We start from the raw sequence: 15,357 nt of genomic DNA on the forward strand, positions 1-15,357 counted from the left end.
GCCTGCTTTCCTAACTGCCACATACTGTGACTTGGAGAGCCGCTGGATGGTCCCTTGGTGTACAGTAGGCCGGGTTGGACAGTTAGAGTGGTCTGCTAGGAAGGGTCCACAGATATTGGTACAGCATGGGTCTGAGCTCCCCTCATCCTCAGGAGAAGGATGGGACTCTTCAGAGTGGTCCCTCTTGCTGCAAATTCGGCATCTGGGTGTTCTAGTGCAGGTCTGGGGGTTATGGTAGTCCCAGCATCGTGTACACTGCTCTATACAGGCTCAGAGAGGTTTGTGTTTGACTTGTACATTCTTGCCAAAAAGATTGATCCATTTGGGGACAGCTCGGGCCTGGTACTCAGGGACAGCCATAACAAGAGTGCTGGATAGTGGGTTTTTATTTGAGAAGTAGAACTTCAAGGGGGATAGGTCTGACTGAAGCTTGAATTCATCCAAGGCCATCTGCTCATTTATGGGCTCTTGAGTCCCCTCAAAACTAGTATACTGTCGTGGCGTGTTTGGCAGGACAAAGATGGCCCATTTCTGTTCCATTTCCACCTTGGAACCTTGTAGTAGACACTCTAGGGTCTCTCTACGTTCCATGAGGAGCTGGAGACCCAAACCATCCTTAGGCCAGATAGCCAGGCCAGAGGGCACTTGTTGGACCTCTTTTACAGCTGTAGAACAGGTCTTGTCTAAATGTTTTCTTAGCGTATCCATAGTGGCATAAGGGCTAGCTCGGCGGGCTGCATGATCTTTGGGGAGGCAGAGGAAGATTCAGGGGGGCTTCTCCAGTTGTGGTGACTTGTGGGGAGTCTCATATAGTTTGGGTTGAGTCTTGGGAATGTTAGCTGGGGCTTTTTTAGCAGCTTCGGCATAGCCTCTATGCACAGAGGGAGAGGACTGATGGTTCTCTTCCCATTTGGTGGTGTCCCCAGACGCCAAGTTCTTGCTGAAATTGAGGACCAGGGTCCTAAAGTCTTTGCCCAAGGCTGCTGCGCTCCTAAGGCCTTTTTCTTCCCAACTGGAGACTTTCTGACTGATCATAGACACAAGGTCCAGGACCTCATCTCCTGTAGTTTTTATCTCCGCTGTGCGGGATGCTACCGCTGCTGCAATGTGGCTTCGGAGCTCGAGGCCCAATTGGCTCTGGGGGGTTTCATGGGAGGGGGATGCTGGGGGCGTGTCCTGAACAGACTGGCCAGGTAGTTGCCAGTTCCCGAGGGTAGGAGCAGGTTGTGTGGTTCTCTTTGGTGTTTCTGGTCTCGGTCGTTTGGGCGGTCGCTTCAGGGTGGTGAGCTCCCGGGGGGAAGCAGTCGGGGATTCACAGGCGCCCGGGGCTTCCCCCATACTGAAATCGGGCATAGGATTGGCAATTGCAATGCTTCTGTAATCAGTGGCTAGCGTGGAATTCGTGAGCAGATACTCACGAATTTTGGCACTGTTGTGGTGGTTGTATACCATCTACCAATGCCAAGCCATGGTATATGGTAGTTGATCACGTGATGCGCATGTTAATGTCGGAATATAGAGGTTCCTTACCGAACAATACCAACTGATGCCTGATTGATGCCTTGCTGATATCATATGGCGCAAAGCAGCGTATTTACTCTGCTATTACTGCTTTTGAAACCGCACAATCGCTTAGTATACTCTATAAGGTATTTACGGTCTTATATAGGATCCTAGATAGCACACTTTTGCAAGAATTAGAGACCTCAACCATATACGCTTGATACGTACTTTCAACCCTGACTAAGCCACATTTCCGACAGTTAACTATCACCTATGATCCCTGTCCTTCCTGCATTATTACCAGAGCTTATAGTCCAATGATTCTGTCTTGACTCCCCGCATAATCACGTGAGATTAGTGCCTTAGGGGTCTGTAACAGGAACGCAGCCAGCAAGGGACCGAAACGACTATTGACGACCTTCGTACGATCCCCTTACATGAAGACTATCGGCGACCTTTTCGGTCAACTCCTGACCTCCGAGAACACTATTTGGAATCTCATTCCCGTACGACCATAAAAGACTGCTCCCACCTCTGCCCTGTTTGTTTCTTCTTCAACGATTCCTTCTTGTATAGTAAAGGGTAGCTTTAGGTTAAGACAACTTGAGTTAAACCCCTAACAACTACTACTAATAGCAATTACTACTACTGTTTGTACATTGAACATAATTCTGCTGTCAATTATCTAGCAGTAATATCATTGGACTTGAGTGATCACTATTGATTGCATAACTGTTTGCGTAATTTCCTGCTGCTTATTTTTGGTTTTAATTCGTCCGTTTACCGAGTGGTCCACCAAGCGTCTATTCATTCTTTCTCAACGTCAAAATAGCTGACCTGCAGGTCTCGCTGCTTCGAAACACCACTTGCTCGTCAAATAGCCATATTTAAACCATCAAAAGCCCCGATCCAAACGCCATTGTATCCAAAAAAATTTGCCAATCAATATAGATCCAAAATGTTCAACTCTGGGCAACCCCCAAAGAATTCTTCAACACCCACAAACTTTTTTTTTCAGCCCATGGCTACTAAAAAAAAAGTCCCAAGGTCCGGCTTTCGCGGCACGTCTTCCTGTCAGACCAATGTCAACGAACCCGATCCAAACGGAGATGTGACTCTGGTTGTTTCCCCGCCAGCACATTTACCCGAGTATAAACAAAAGATCAGCCTATTTGGAGCCACATCATCTTCCCCGAGTATTACTACTACATCCAACGACTCGACTGAGTCGAAACCATTGAAGTCGCGGTTTCGGGTCTCCTCAAGACATCTAATGTTGACCTCGGCATACTTCGGAAAGATGCTCACTCCCCGATGGCGGGAAGGTCAAGAACTCGACGCCAATGGGTCTATGGAACTGGATATTACTGACACCGACCCAAATACATTCTTGATCATATTGAATATCATTCATTGCCGCATGGCACGGGTTCCTCATGTTGTGGATTTTGATACATTGACTGAGCTGGCTGTCTTGGCCGACTATTTCCAATGCCACGAAGCTCTTGAACCCTATCCATCGATATGGCTTCGACACTTGAAAAACAGTGTTCCTTCTATGTATTGTCGTGATCTTGTGAAGTGGATCTTTATTTCTTGGGTGTTTAACTATGACGATATCTTTACAAAGGTGACACGGATCGTACAACTTCATGCGGATCATGATATCTCTCTTTATAATTTGCCCATTCCAGAGTCTATCTATAGTGAGTGACACGGGTAACATACTCAAAACACTTTTCTCACTTGCCTAGGCACAATCAACAAAACCCGAAGAGTCGCCTTGTCCACAATTCTCGCCGCCCTTAAACGGCGTCGAGAGTATCTGGAAAATAATGATCAACCAGCATGCTGTGCTGATTGTGACTCATTATATCTAGGAACTCTCATCAAGTCAATGAAATCTAACGACCTCAATCCTGAATCGTCATACTTTTACTTCTCTGTCGACACTGTTGCTAGGCGGATATCGAATTTCCGACAGCCCCCTAACATTCACGCATCAAAACCTGGCTCTGTGACATTCAGTACAGCATTCCAGTCTAATTTAAAACTTCTTGGTGAAAGCACGAAGCATGAAATTGAAATGGCTACCTCTGCGCTCCAGGGTCTTGATTTGAGTTGATCTAGTGTACTTGGTTTTACGGGATATCACTTTTTTTTTTTTCAAACCATAAAAGGGGAATATGCTTTAGCGTGGATCTCTTTAATTGCCGACAATACCACCGGGAAAATATATGGTAGCAGCTGATTCAATACTATCCCTGGCACCCTAGCAATATTGCTATCTGATGGTAGTCAAACTTATAATGCCACAATTCACCTCGGTGTTTCGCAGATAAGCCAGACCTCCAACCTAGTTCAATTTTAGCCCAAGTTTTTTCTAACTCCACACTAACAGTCCCTGAAATTCCTTTATCTAATGGGCTCCCTTTGTTAGGGGCTAAGCCCGCAGCGCTATAACTAGCTATCATACAAGAGGTTTCGTTGAAGGAGAGAAGAGCGGATGTCCCATCGGACAGCCTTTTATATACAAAAGTACGTTATGCGGGGTAGTAGTCAAGTAACCACTCCGATCATTCCTCCGACTAGCATATCATTTATTCTACAGGCGCTGTCTGTGACACCCTTTTGGTGTTCAAGAAGCTTGCGAGCTCTCTACACCTGTTAGTAGACGGTAAAAATATCGAAAAAATTATTCAGTCCAACAGCATTGACACATCTACAAGGGATGTCATCTGGTCACATGAAGTTCCGCTCACTTACTTCCTTTGCGTCAACAGGATGCTTCCCTGTCTCGGAAACATCAGACTGACAGATTCGTCTTCTGCTCCTGCTTTCCCTTCTTTGACGAGTTTAGTACACTCATCAGGGCTCCCTCCACGGTGGAGTCAAGCTTGTGGTGGGGAACAATGACCCTGAACCACATAAGTCCCGGTTCAGTCTCATCGACAAGATTGATGCAAGTTTTTTGTGAAATTTGGAAAGATACTCTTTTCTAGATGGGATCATAATTCCAATGATACCCCAACCAGAAGTCTACGACATAGACCCAAATGCATTCTCAATCATGTTGAATATTATCCATTGTCGAACACAGGGGTCCCACCCATTGATCTAAGAATGTTGACAAAGCTGGCGGTGCTGACTGACTACTTTGGGTGTCACGAAGCCTTAGTGCCTTATCCATCTATTTGGCTAGAAGGCTTGAAGGACAAGGTGCCTTCAGTGTTTTCTGATGAGCTAAAAAAAAAAAAAAAGAAAAAAACTGGATCTCTATCTTTTTAATTATAACTATGATGCCTTTACCAAAGTGACGCGAATTGCACAGTGTCAGGAGACCAATGACCTATATCTCTTGGACCTGTCCATACCAGAGTTTGTCAATAATGCAATTTAATAACACTCAACAAGCAGCTTTATCCCCTATCTTTATCGCTCTCGGGAGACGCCGAGAGAAGTTGGAGAGCAAATATATACCCTGCAGCTACGAATGTGATTCGCTTCACCTGGGAACACTTCTGAAGTCAACAAAAATTCACGGGCTTTCTATGTACTTAGTGCCTCCATATCCAGGCGTTGCTATCAAGGGCGCTGTCCGGTGTTTCATTGGCATAAACCACCTCAAAAGTTCATGTGCGGTACCAGGTCGACGGGTATCTTGGATAAAGTAGCCAGCTTGGCCGAAACTTTGGGGAGTATAGCCTGCTTGGTATGAACGTACAAAATGGATTGTCTATTGCTATCTGTCAACTCGACAGCCTTCGTTCTGGAATAAGCCGCCATACAGTGCGAAGCACTTCTTTTATCATTCTTCGTTGGCCTTCCTAACACTTTAATCACCATATTTAGTACGACCCTTATACCCTTATAGTCATTACAGACATCCAAATATTTGAATAAATCCCTTGGTTGCTTATAATGTGGAAAATGTTACCTTCTCAAGACTCTGTGGTTATCTTATAGAAGCCAAAATTTAAGCTCTTTGTTAGGTCACTACATTGTAATTTTGTTGCTCTATTCAAATGCAAGATAAGCCCCTATAGCATATAGCACTCCGTTATCTGCTATGTTGAGGTAAACTATACTAACTTTGGTTACAAGATTGACTTTAGCCCAAGTCTCTCTGTCTCCACGCGAATAGCCTCTGGGATCTCCTTGTTCAGTGCACTCGCCTTTGGCACCCAGTCAAGAAGTGTGCGAGCTCTCTGAGCCTGTTCGCGTGCATTTGTTCCCCAGAGGATACCAGCATGAGGGCTTAACTCGTCCGCTTCCTGGTGTGTCAATTCTGCCACAGACGTAGAGTTGACGAGTCCGAGCTTATGCGATTCCTGCGTAACCAATTGCGAGATCTCCTTGAAGGTCTATCATGATGTTAGCGATGTACGTTGAGGTATAATAGAGAATTTCGTTATACTTACCAACTCCCCGTTCTCGGCGAAATATAAGCCATTCTCATTCCACAGCTCGCCTTCTTCGCCTTGGAGAGCCTTTTCGACCAGCTTGGCGAAAATCTGACTGATATCGGTAATATGAACATTACTCCAGATGCTCTTCCCTTTTCCAACTTGGAGACCCGCACGACGCTGCAACGTAGCCTTTGCCAGTTCCGGTACCTGGACACTACGCTGGTTGACTGGGCCCCTGCCGCGGCCATAAATCAGCGGAGGAAACACGAGGGCCGTCTTCGGACTGGTCGGAGATTTGGCCAGGTTGAGGATGAAGCTGTCGACAAGACGCTTGGAGGAGAGGCGATGGATGAGCTGGCGTACTTCTTCGACTCCTTCGAAGTCGTTGTATACTTTGTCTGTGGGTTCTCCGTATGTGTTTTGCTCGATGTCGGGAAAGGAAAGGAGACTTGCGCCTGAAATCTGGATCCAATGGCCTGTTATAACTCTTGTTAGAGGAGCCCAACGTGTTAACGAGCGAGAACTTACCGGGCTTTGCTCTGTTCGGTGTCGTCAAACCACGGGCGATAGCTTCGACACTCTCGATGTGCTTTGCGTTCGCGAGGTCTGCAGAAAATTTAGCAACAATATAATGATAAGATAGCACTAAGGTTAACTTACGAATAACAATGTCTGCTTTGCGCGCCTCTTCCTCCAGCAGCGCTGCGGAGTCCAGATCCCCAGACACCACGCGAACCTTAGGATACGCATTCGACACCTTCTGTGCCTTCTCCTTGTCTCTCAGCATAACGACATATTCATGCTCAGGATATGCAGTCTGCAATACATGCAGCACCTCTCCGCCAATGTATCCAGAGGCTCCTGTTCTGTTGTGTTGCGGTTAGCGGGAGATCTCGAATGTTGCGGGATGCTCTCACAAGAAGATTTTTGCCATTATCCTTGTGCTCACTTGTAATTCAGACTTGCAACATGAATGTTGATAGTGTCAAGAAGAATAAAGAATAAAATGGCTTGCAATTGCGAATGACTGCCCCTCGTGGGGTAATCCAACCACTATCGAAAAAGGCAGGCGATTCCGTGGAGAGTTTCCCGATTAGAATCAATGCAACACTACGAACTTGCTATCATCTGAATAGGTTTTACTAGGGGTCAATGATATCGACTCCCAAAATGATTCGACCGCTTGCTGGATTATTTGTTGTTCGTTAATTTGCCAGATCAGCTCCCTTGAGGCCGAGCGATCCAAATCATGAGCTATTTATTTCCATTGCACCGGGCTGTTTACACCTATGATCATCACATTATTTGCTCTCTCTATATCTTCTCTCTATTAGTTACTCGATTTGAATTGGTCATATAGTCGCAAAAATGGCTCATCGCGGAGAGACTCTACACAAGCATGTGTCTAGCATCGCGGATTTGAAGGCCTTGGGGAGCAAGAACCTCCCTGTTATGGTCAAGGGTATGCTCGTCGAACATGTTTCTCAGAAGAATCAGTTATTGACAATGTTCAGACTACTACAATGAAGGCGCTATGGATCTTATCACGTACGAGCTCTCATCAAGTTCTCCTGACCAATGCTAACAAGTCCCCTTTCTAGACTCCGCGAAAACGAAGCAGCCTTCGATCGCTACAAAATCCGTCCTCGCATTCTCGTCAACGTCGACCAGGTCGACACGAGCACAGAGATACTAGGCACGAAAGTCGCCCTACCTTTAGGATTCAGCCCTGCCGCTTCGCAACGACTCGCTCATCCAGACGGGGAAGTCGGGGCATCTCGCGCAGCGGCAAAATATGGAATTTGCATGGGTCTCTCATCATACTCGAACTACTCCCTCGAAGATGTTGCCAGTCAGGGATCAGGAAATCCATATGTTATGCAAATGTGTGTGTTGAGGGATCGGTCGATTACGGTGCAGCTTTTGGAGAGGGCTGAGAGTATGTCGCCCTTCCATCTCATTCACGATTTGATCATTCTGCTGATGCGAAGCAATTAGAGGCTGGTTACAAGGCACTTTTCCTATCTGTTGATGTACCTGTCTTGGGAAAGCGGTTGAATGAGTATCGGAATGAGTATCAACTACCGGAGGATATGTCATGGCCTAATATCCTCAGTAATGGAAGCGATACGTCTAGTCGGACCGAATATGGTGAGATTAACTCTTGATATCATTATTCAGGGCTAACTTATCAGACCCGAGTCTCGACTGGGAAAATACCATTCCCTGGCTAAGGGAACATACCAAGCTCCCAATTTGGCTCAAAGGGGGTAATACTAATTGACCCCATTTATTCACCTTCGAGATTACTGACAATCACAGCCCACACACCTGAGGATATCGAACTAGCCATTAAATACGGCATCGATGGCATCGTCATCTCCAACCATGGCGGTCGCCAGCTCGATGGCGTCCCGGCCACACTTGACGCTCTGAGAGACTGCGCTCCCGTTGCAGCTGGTAGAATCCCCCTTGCCATTGACGGGGGTATCCGTCGGGGTTCGGACATTTTCAAGGCCTTGGCTCTGGGTGCGAGTCATTGCTTTGTGGGACGAATCCCGATCTGGGGTCTTGCTGTATGCTGCTCTTTTGAATACACCTTTCAATCATTGAAATGACGCTGACGAGCACAGTATGGTGGACAAGAAGGCGTGGAATTGGCTATTAAGATCCTACATCAAGAGCTGAAGATTACAATGGCGTTGGCGGGGTATGTGCTTGTCCAGGCTCTATTGTACGGCTTTACACTAACGGATATAGATGCCGCAAAATTAGCGATATTCAGAAGAGTCACTTGTCTATAGTCAAGTCTGACGGTGTTTTGGCAAGGCTATAATTCATGCTACGATGGTTATCTTATCGTGTCTTATCTTATCTCGGAATGTCCTTCCATATCAGAATGCGGGGAAGTATAGCCTAGAATCACATCAACGATTCGGTAAACTTCAATATCAGGCCATAATAATAATAAAACCACTGTTGCAGAGATAGCCAATGCCCTGAAAGATACAAACTAAGCAATTAATCAATATGGCTGCAAATACAAGCCCTTCCATCAAACTTCGTTTCGTCAATGATAATGAAATCCGTACCCTCAATGCAGAACACGCAGCTAAACATCGACGCTGCTTATTCTCTGGTTCGCAATTTGCTTCCCAGTATGAAAATTAACTGATATTTTGACGCTGACAAAACCAGACACAGAACGCCAACAAATGAGCGACGAGCTCATCGATGCAGTCGTGGCCCAGGACCAAGATCCGGGTCAGGTTATGTTGGATCTGGAGCAGGATTGTCTGGAGACATATCCAAAGGAGTCACAGTCGTTTTCAGTGTTTCGGGGGCCATTTGGTGTTGCTAGGTGGTTGGGATCGGTAGAGGAAGCTCACAATGATGATAGCGAACTGATTGATTTCAATGCTATCGGCGGCACTGGTGATGTTGAGCCGGATGAGGACTTAACACGATGGCTTCTGGAGACAAGTCCCGAGGATAAGGTTGGGAACAATGAAGATATATTCGCCAATTTGTTGCAAATTTCTTCTATCCCGCAGACAAATCCACCAAGGGCCAATGAATTCTTCAGAGACACTGATCTGAGCACGTCCATATCACTGGACAACCATCGCATGACGTTTTCAGTTAACGAGGACCCAAAAGCTTGGCTGCTCCTTTCATATTACCGTGACCGAATAATCCATCTTATTTCTCTCCGTCAGCAACAACATCCGCAGCACGACGAGGTAAATGATCCATGGAGCAGTTTAGTCATGCCGTGTGCCATGACAACAATGGCGGAGCTGACAATTGGAGGATCGGCGAGTCATGCGCGTCTGGGGCTTTTGTACGCTCTTCTAGCTACCAGCGCCTTTCATCTTCAGAATTCGTCGATCGGCTTAACGGCTGATGATTGGATGGTGGCTGGGGAGGAGTATACAGAAAGAGCGCGGGGGCATCTTGAGGCTTGTCTTGAAATGGACAAGACCAAATGCAAGTATAAGGAAGTCCTAATGGCCATCCTGTGTTTGGCGAATGCTTTTGTAGGTTCCCTTTCCATTGTCTTTATATGCAGATGGTTAACGAGATAGATGGTCAAAGGCGACCCGGATACACGGTTAACGTATCTACTTTATGCTGAGCGATTTATCCGCGCCAATGGTTTTAATAAATCAACTCTCTCCCGGAAACGCCGCACCTTGCACCACTGCTATGCTTACATGCGCATCATGGCCGAAACAACCAGGTCTAGCAGCTATACTTCTAGTACAGATTCCCCGGGTACGGACAAAGCGAGTGAAGATGACAACGACCAATTTCGCGTATCCCGGTGGACGGCCCTTTCAGAGAACTTAATGGGCAGTGAGAAAGACCCCGACACTGCCAGACGCGATCTTCACCTCGAGGTCCCCGGGAACTGGACATCAACGCTCTTTCCGGAGCTGTACGGTATTGCGGAATCGTTTCTGTTACTGCTGTCGCAGGTGATCCGACTCGCGAACGAGCGTGACTTAGCCATGGATCAAGATGGAAATCTCAGTTTGAAAGAGTTTACACTCCGAGCTAAGTCGTTGGAGAAGAGTATCTACCGACTCATTTCCTCGTCTGCGTGTGGATCTGTGTCATCGCCATCTTCATCATCCACGTCCACGTCGACGGCGGATGACAATTCCATGCAGGCTACGTACATTGCACTACTCATCTTCTTCTACCGCCGCGTACACAACGTCGACGTCGCGCTGCTCCAGCGCGAAGTCCTCACAGTTCAGGATTATCTGATGCAAATCGAGGAATCCCAAGACAGCGCCGGAGGGAATGGACGGACGGTGGCACTTATGTGGCCCGCGTTTGTGGCAGCTTGTGAGGCACTTCTACCTGAAACGCAAAGGTACTTTGCGGAGTGGTTTGAGGGACTGCTTGCGAAGACGGGGCTTGTGTCTGTTTCGTTGGCAAAGGGAGTGTGTGAGTTTATCTGGGCAAGGCGAAGGGAAGAGGATGGGTTGAGTTGGCCGGAGGTGTTACGGAATAGGGGGGTAAAGGTGCTGTGTACATAGCCGAGTGTTTGCTAGGAATACACATCCATGCAGGGGTTTTGCTCCATTTAGCGTATGGCAAATACGAGCAAAAGAAGTAATTTCATTAACGCACAGTGTAAGAGGCGCCATGGAACGTGCCATCAAATACTAAGGACATCAAACCAGGCGTTAATGAAGTATCATAATGCCGATTTGGCGCTAGTTGAGTGTGGTTTAGAAGCAGATGGGAAGGCCGGTATGGTAAGAGGCGCCCTGGATACAAATGATAGGTTTCAAATGGAACGCTGAAAAAGGTCAACATCCTAGTACCCCATATAATAACTGATGCACAAATCCCGACACTGATCAGAATAAATATATACTTAGAATATGGGAGGTTGCACCAGGTGTGGAAAACATCTTGGCAAACAATGGCCGGTTATCTCTTCCAGTTAACGTATATCTAAGTGCATGTCGCCTCCATGAGCTATCATATTGCGATCAATACGGTTGCACTTCGACAGCGCCAAATGCTCTTCAATGTAGAGGATGGGTCGTCTCATCGCGCGCTTCTTCTCGGTTACCCGTTTTACCTCTTCAGGTAGTAAATCGAAGGAGGGGCAGGTTGCGTGTTGTCTCATGGGGTAGAACAAAGGCTGTATCTTGTCCTGGCTCCGATGTGATTTTACGAGAATGTCACTTGAGCAGCTATATACCAAAATCAATCTGAAGTGGACTCCCAAGCACGAAATAGCTCAATGAATGTTGCCGATTGCTGTTCAAAAATTAGGCCCAGCCCGCCTAACATGGCGGCAACAGCAGCAAAAAATATGACTCCGCATCCGGTTCCGCAGCGAAGTCTCTGCGCCGGTGCCCGACAAACTCGGCTCTGGAAATTCGGCAATAAAAAAAATTCAGAATAGCATGTCTCGGTTTCGATCCGAGGACCTCCGGGTTATGAGCCCGGCGCTCTTCCCCTGAGCTAACATGCTTAGTTGTTGATACTCGGATCATCACTATGAAGTAAAATATGTGCAAAAACTGCTACTAACGGCGTGCGCCGGAGAATGCGTATGGGTTGCATACTTTCTTGTTGTTCTCATCTATATGTTTTTAAACAAAATTTTATACTTTTTTAGCTGGGTTTTATGCGTATTTCCTATACCGTGTATATGCGTGCATTCTCCAGAGAAATACAACCTGAAGACACCATCTTCGGATATCAGTGAAAATAAATATATATCGGCCCTGTTCCCATACGTGCCTCACACCACCCATATCATCCTCATTCCTTGAAACTGTGTTGCCAGACGATCTTCGTGGCACCTCTGTTATAGTTCTACTTAAAGTGATTCCCAGAGACTTTGCCCCCCTTTAGGTTATCCCGTTAAAGTTACCCGGGAGGTGCTTGAACCCTTCTCTATGAAATCTCACCGCACAAGTATGTACAACGTACTACGTAGTCAGCTCCAAGGAGGTACTTCTGAGCCTTTCCTTGAACACAGTAATTTATAACTATATAATAAACTCTCTGACTGGATGTATATCGAGCAAAAGACTAATGATTAGTCCCTAGTAGCAACCGGTACAGGTACACCATTTGCTTCGCATACACACCAGTGCTGAAATCACATCGAAGTGACATATAGCCACAAATCCAATCGCCTAAAAAATTCCTCGCTGCTCCTTACATGCTGAACCTCGAGACCTTGTCTATTCCTACTGCACGACGATCCGCTTCGTCACCAATGTCAAGAACGAAGATTACTCTACACCTGCCAACTGGATGATATATTTTCAAGAAATGCCCGCACGACAGGCTGCCACGATTTATATCGCCCTCGTCACCACCTATAAACGAGGAGAATTAGCCTAGAAGCCTGTTTCTGCATGTATAAAGCCGGAGATAGCGAAGTTGAGAGAACCATACCTCGTAGGGTTTCTCCAACCGATTGAAAACTGATTATAGCATGACGAGGGATGTGATAAAGACAAGATACTCATTGAGACGCATTCTCTTTCCCGGTCCGGAATGTCCAAACCAAGGGCTTCCATAAGTTCCGAAGCTTTGAAGACAAATGTACCGATCTGCGAAGGATCAATCTCAAAGGAGTCTGAGGGGTGACGATGATTTGGTCATATGGAAAAGGTACCCTGACAAGAAAATGGGCATCTGCTTTATTCATAATCTTGCTTTTTCTGTAGTTCTCTTGTAGGGAGTGACTTGCCAGATATAGCGAGCAGTAGAAACGCAGTACATACAAATAGCGCTAACCCAATTCGGTAACATAGTCACTCCCCACTATCGCGATTTGCAGCCCACTCCAACATTCTCAGTCAGTCACATCACAACCAACAACTCAAACCAACATACTTCCACAACACACAAACAAACGAAAATGACAGAATACAAACCACCCCCCCTCCCCTCCCCCTTCACCCACACAACCCCACCACCAACTCTCCTCACCCAAGGCGCCGAAGCTCACCTCTACAAAACAACCTACCTAACACCAACAACCCCCGCGGCGCTCAAAATCCGCCCCTCAAAACCATACCGCCACCCAATCCTCGACCGCCGCCTAACCCGCCAACGGATCCTCCAAGAAGCGCGGTGCCTTTCGAAACTCGTCCGTGAGGGGGTTAGTGTGCCCGCGATCCTAGCGCTGGATTGGGAACCGCAGGGGCAGGAGGAGAAAGATGCGCTCGAAGGACGGGCTGGGGGCGCGTGGTTGCTTATGGAGTGGGTCGAGGGGCTTGTGGTGAGGGTTGTGTTAGAGAGGTGGGAGGGGTGGATGAAGAGGAATACGCAGATGGGCGAGGAGCAAAGGAAAGGGGAGGAGAGTCGGGTGAGGTATTTGTTGAGGAGGATTGGACATGTTGTTGGGGGGTTGCATAAGGCGGGTGTTGTGCATGGGGATTTGACGACAAGTAATTTGATGTTAAGGCCAACGGCGGCGGGTTCGAGTGTGGAAGAGGATGGTGGGAATCCATCGATGGAGGGAGAGGTGGTTTTGATTGATTTTGGGCTTGCGGGGCATAGTAATCAGGATGAGGATCGCGCTGTGGATCTTTATGTGTTGGAGCGGGCGTTTGGAAGTACGCATCCACGGACGGAGCCGTTCTTCGATGAACTGCTGCAGGGATATCACGAGGCATACCGGGGTGCAGTATCTACGCTGAAGCGGCTGGAAGAAGTCAGGATGAGAGGTCGCAAGAGGAGTATGATTGGTTGAATTCAGAGAGGAAAAGAAGAGGAAAATAAACATATTGACAAGAAAAACGCCATGCCATCGTGTATATCATGTATCAATAATGCAAATCACGACCCCGTCCGCACACAGTTCCCTATATCAGCCAGCGCAAAATATCCCTTATTCTCAACAACTCCCCGGTCCTTGACAACAGCCGTGTACTTCACCACCCACTGCGGCTCGACATCACCCTGGATCCCATCCTGCTTATCCGGCGCCGAAGCCAGAATCCCCACCCCAGACTCCCCAGGCCCAAGTAGCTCCCTCGTCGTTCCGACAGGCAAGATATCATTACAGTCATTGTGCGTCAAGAGTTGGATATGCTCCTGCTTCGCGTAGAGAATCAACGACTTCGGCACGACGCAGCAGTCCTTGAGGTTAATCTGATCGACAGAAGGCTTCACATCGGTATGCGCAAGGAAGCGCGCAAGCCTCTCACTGCCAAACTCCGCAACGCCAAGCTGCGAAATCATCCCTTCATTCTGTAGTTGCTCAAGCGTGCGCCAGGTCTGCACCATACTATCAAAGTCATCCGGCTGCTCCGCCTGTCCCTCATTTGCACCCGTGTCTTCGCCTTCTGTAGCTTCATCTTCGTCTTCGCTATCGTCTTCTGCGTCGAATAAAACACCTGGAAACGAAACGATGAGAAGATCAATCGAGTCAACGCCTAGCTCTTTCAGAACGAGATCGATCGCCTCCCGCGTGTGCGCGCATCGTCTCGATACCGGGATTCCTGGGAGATAGAATAGTTTCACGGTAATGTCGTACTGAGATCGTTCTTCGCTCAGGCCCGGTTGCGAGAAGTCGTGCGCAGGGATGTACAGTGTGCCGTCGTGCTCGGAGGTCCAGGATTTGTATCCATTCGTCGTCGGGGTAGTGCCGTTGGAGGGGTTGGTCGAGGAGCCGTTGGTGGATTCGTGTTGCGAGGCTTGGAAGTTCGAACGTAAAGCATTGATTAGTTCGACGTTGGACTTCTCGGTTGTTGGGCGCCGGATTACAGAGGAGCCGCCGCCTTTCATGAGATTTCTTCGTTTATTAGTTTCCTGTTGAGACCAGCCGGTAATGGCGGGATTGAGGGGTGAGTCAAGTCTGCTACTTACGAGGTAGAGAGGACTAGCTTCATGGTGACGTTCAATACCAAGCGCATAGCCTGAAAGTACAAGTATTTTATTGATATCC

At 47.4% G+C, this 15,357-nt stretch overlaps 7 protein-coding genes and 1 non-coding gene across 8 annotated transcripts; 4 read left to right on the top strand and 4 right to left on the bottom strand.

Moving 5' to 3' along the window:
- Positions 1–571: 571 nt before the first annotated feature.
- Positions 572–1,581, bottom strand: EURHEDRAFT_280784 (uncharacterized protein). The gene has a single exon (XM_040778195.1). It carries the CDS (start codon positions 1,450–1,452, stop codon positions 766–768), a length of 687 nt encoding a protein of 228 aa, XP_040634447.1. The 5' UTR covers positions 1,453–1,581; the 3' UTR covers positions 572–765.
- Positions 1,582–2,315: 734 nt separating this feature from the next.
- EURHEDRAFT_417062 (uncharacterized protein) lies at positions 2,316–4,072 on the top strand. Its single transcript, XM_040783112.1, has 2 exons — positions 2,316–3,209; positions 3,258–4,072. The coding sequence occupies exons 1-2, from the start codon at positions 2,804–2,806 to the stop codon at positions 3,626–3,628; spliced, it is 777 nt and encodes a 258-aa protein (XP_040634448.1). The 5' UTR covers positions 2,316–2,803; the 3' UTR covers positions 3,629–4,072.
- A 1,423-nt stretch (positions 4,073–5,495) lies between these two features.
- EURHEDRAFT_488300 (uncharacterized protein) lies at positions 5,496–6,892 on the bottom strand. The gene is made up of 5 exons (XM_040785598.1): positions 6,830–6,892; positions 6,573–6,778; positions 6,441–6,518; positions 5,925–6,388; positions 5,496–5,867 (listed from the first exon to the last, which is right to left on the bottom strand). Exons 1-5 carry the CDS (start codon positions 6,844–6,846, stop codon positions 5,601–5,603), a joined length of 1,032 nt encoding a protein of 343 aa, XP_040634449.1. The 5' UTR covers positions 6,847–6,892; the 3' UTR covers positions 5,496–5,600.
- Positions 6,893–7,254: 362 nt separating this feature from the next.
- Positions 7,255–8,865, top strand: EURHEDRAFT_488302 (alpha-hydroxy acid oxidase). The gene is made up of 8 exons (XM_040785599.1): positions 7,255–7,374; positions 7,427–7,460; positions 7,514–7,851; positions 7,911–8,063; positions 8,108–8,182; positions 8,235–8,488; positions 8,546–8,622; positions 8,673–8,865. The coding sequence occupies exons 1-8, from the start codon at positions 7,281–7,283 to the stop codon at positions 8,746–8,748; spliced, it is 1,101 nt and encodes a 366-aa protein (XP_040634450.1). The 5' UTR covers positions 7,255–7,280; the 3' UTR covers positions 8,749–8,865.
- A 77-nt stretch (positions 8,866–8,942) lies between these two features.
- Positions 8,943–10,963, top strand: EURHEDRAFT_381633 (fungal specific transcription factor domain-containing protein; the record flags this gene model as incomplete). The annotated part of the gene is made up of 3 exons (XM_040779433.1): positions 8,943–9,051; positions 9,111–9,952; positions 10,001–10,963. 3 exons carry the CDS (start codon positions 8,943–8,945, stop codon positions 10,961–10,963), a joined length of 1,914 nt encoding a protein of 637 aa, XP_040634451.1.
- Positions 10,964–11,844: 881 nt separating this feature from the next.
- EURHEDRAFT_t157 lies at positions 11,845–11,916 on the bottom strand. Its single transcript has one exon. It is a non-coding gene; the product is annotated as a tRNA-Met (tRNA).
- A 1,300-nt stretch (positions 11,917–13,216) lies between these two features.
- On the top strand, positions 13,217–14,358 carry bud32 (serine/threonine protein kinase BUD32). Its single transcript, XM_040778196.1, has one exon. It carries the CDS (start codon positions 13,324–13,326, stop codon positions 14,158–14,160), a length of 837 nt encoding a protein of 278 aa, XP_040634452.1. The 5' UTR covers positions 13,217–13,323; the 3' UTR covers positions 14,161–14,358.
- EURHEDRAFT_466359 (putative gamma-cysteine synthetase regulatory subunit) lies at positions 14,247–15,301 on the bottom strand (the record flags this gene model as incomplete). Its single annotated transcript, XM_040785091.1, has 2 exons — positions 14,247–15,204; positions 15,279–15,301. The coding sequence occupies 2 exons, from the start codon at positions 15,299–15,301 to the stop codon at positions 14,247–14,249; spliced, it is 981 nt and encodes a 326-aa protein (XP_040634453.1).
- Positions 15,302–15,357: the final 56 nt, after the last annotated feature.

The sequence above is a fragment of the Aspergillus ruber genome (genome assembly GCF_000600275.1).
Source record: "Aspergillus ruber CBS 135680 unplaced genomic scaffold scaffold00043, whole genome shotgun sequence".
Classification (NCBI taxonomy): domain Eukaryota; kingdom Fungi; phylum Ascomycota; class Eurotiomycetes; order Eurotiales; family Aspergillaceae; genus Aspergillus; species Aspergillus ruber.

Excerpts from the sequence above, each read along its gene's own strand:
- EURHEDRAFT_280784 (XM_040778195.1), bottom strand. The coding sequence starts at position 1,452 with ATGGTATACAACCACCACAACAGTGCCAAAATTCGTGAGTATCTGCTC.
- EURHEDRAFT_417062 (XM_040783112.1), top strand. The coding sequence starts at position 2,804 with ATGCTCACTCCCCGATGGCGGGAAGGTCAAGAACTCGACGCCAATGGG. Across the intron at positions 3,210-3,257 it reads CATTCCAGAGTCTATCTATA|GCACAATCAACAAAACCCGA; the intron begins GTGAGTGACACG and ends TCACTTGCCTAG.
- EURHEDRAFT_488300 (XM_040785598.1), bottom strand. Across the intron at positions 6,389-6,440 it reads ACCGAACAGAGCAAAGCCCG|GCCATTGGATCCAGATTTCA; the intron begins GTAAGTTCTCGC and ends GAGTTATAACAG. Across the intron at positions 5,868-5,924 it reads TCGCCGAGAACGGGGAGTTG|ACCTTCAAGGAGATCTCGCA; the intron begins GTAAGTATAACG and ends ACATCATGATAG.
- EURHEDRAFT_488302 (XM_040785599.1), top strand. The coding sequence starts at position 7,281 with ATGGCTCATCGCGGAGAGACTCTACACAAGCATGTGTCTAGCATCGCG. Across the intron at positions 7,461-7,513 it reads GGCGCTATGGATCTTATCAC|ACTCCGCGAAAACGAAGCAG; the intron begins GTACGAGCTCTC and ends TCCCCTTTCTAG. Across the intron at positions 8,183-8,234 it reads CCCAATTTGGCTCAAAGGGG|CCCACACACCTGAGGATATC; the intron begins GTAATACTAATT and ends TGACAATCACAG.
- bud32 (XM_040778196.1), top strand. The coding sequence starts at position 13,324 with ATGACAGAATACAAACCACCCCCCCTCCCCTCCCCCTTCACCCACACA.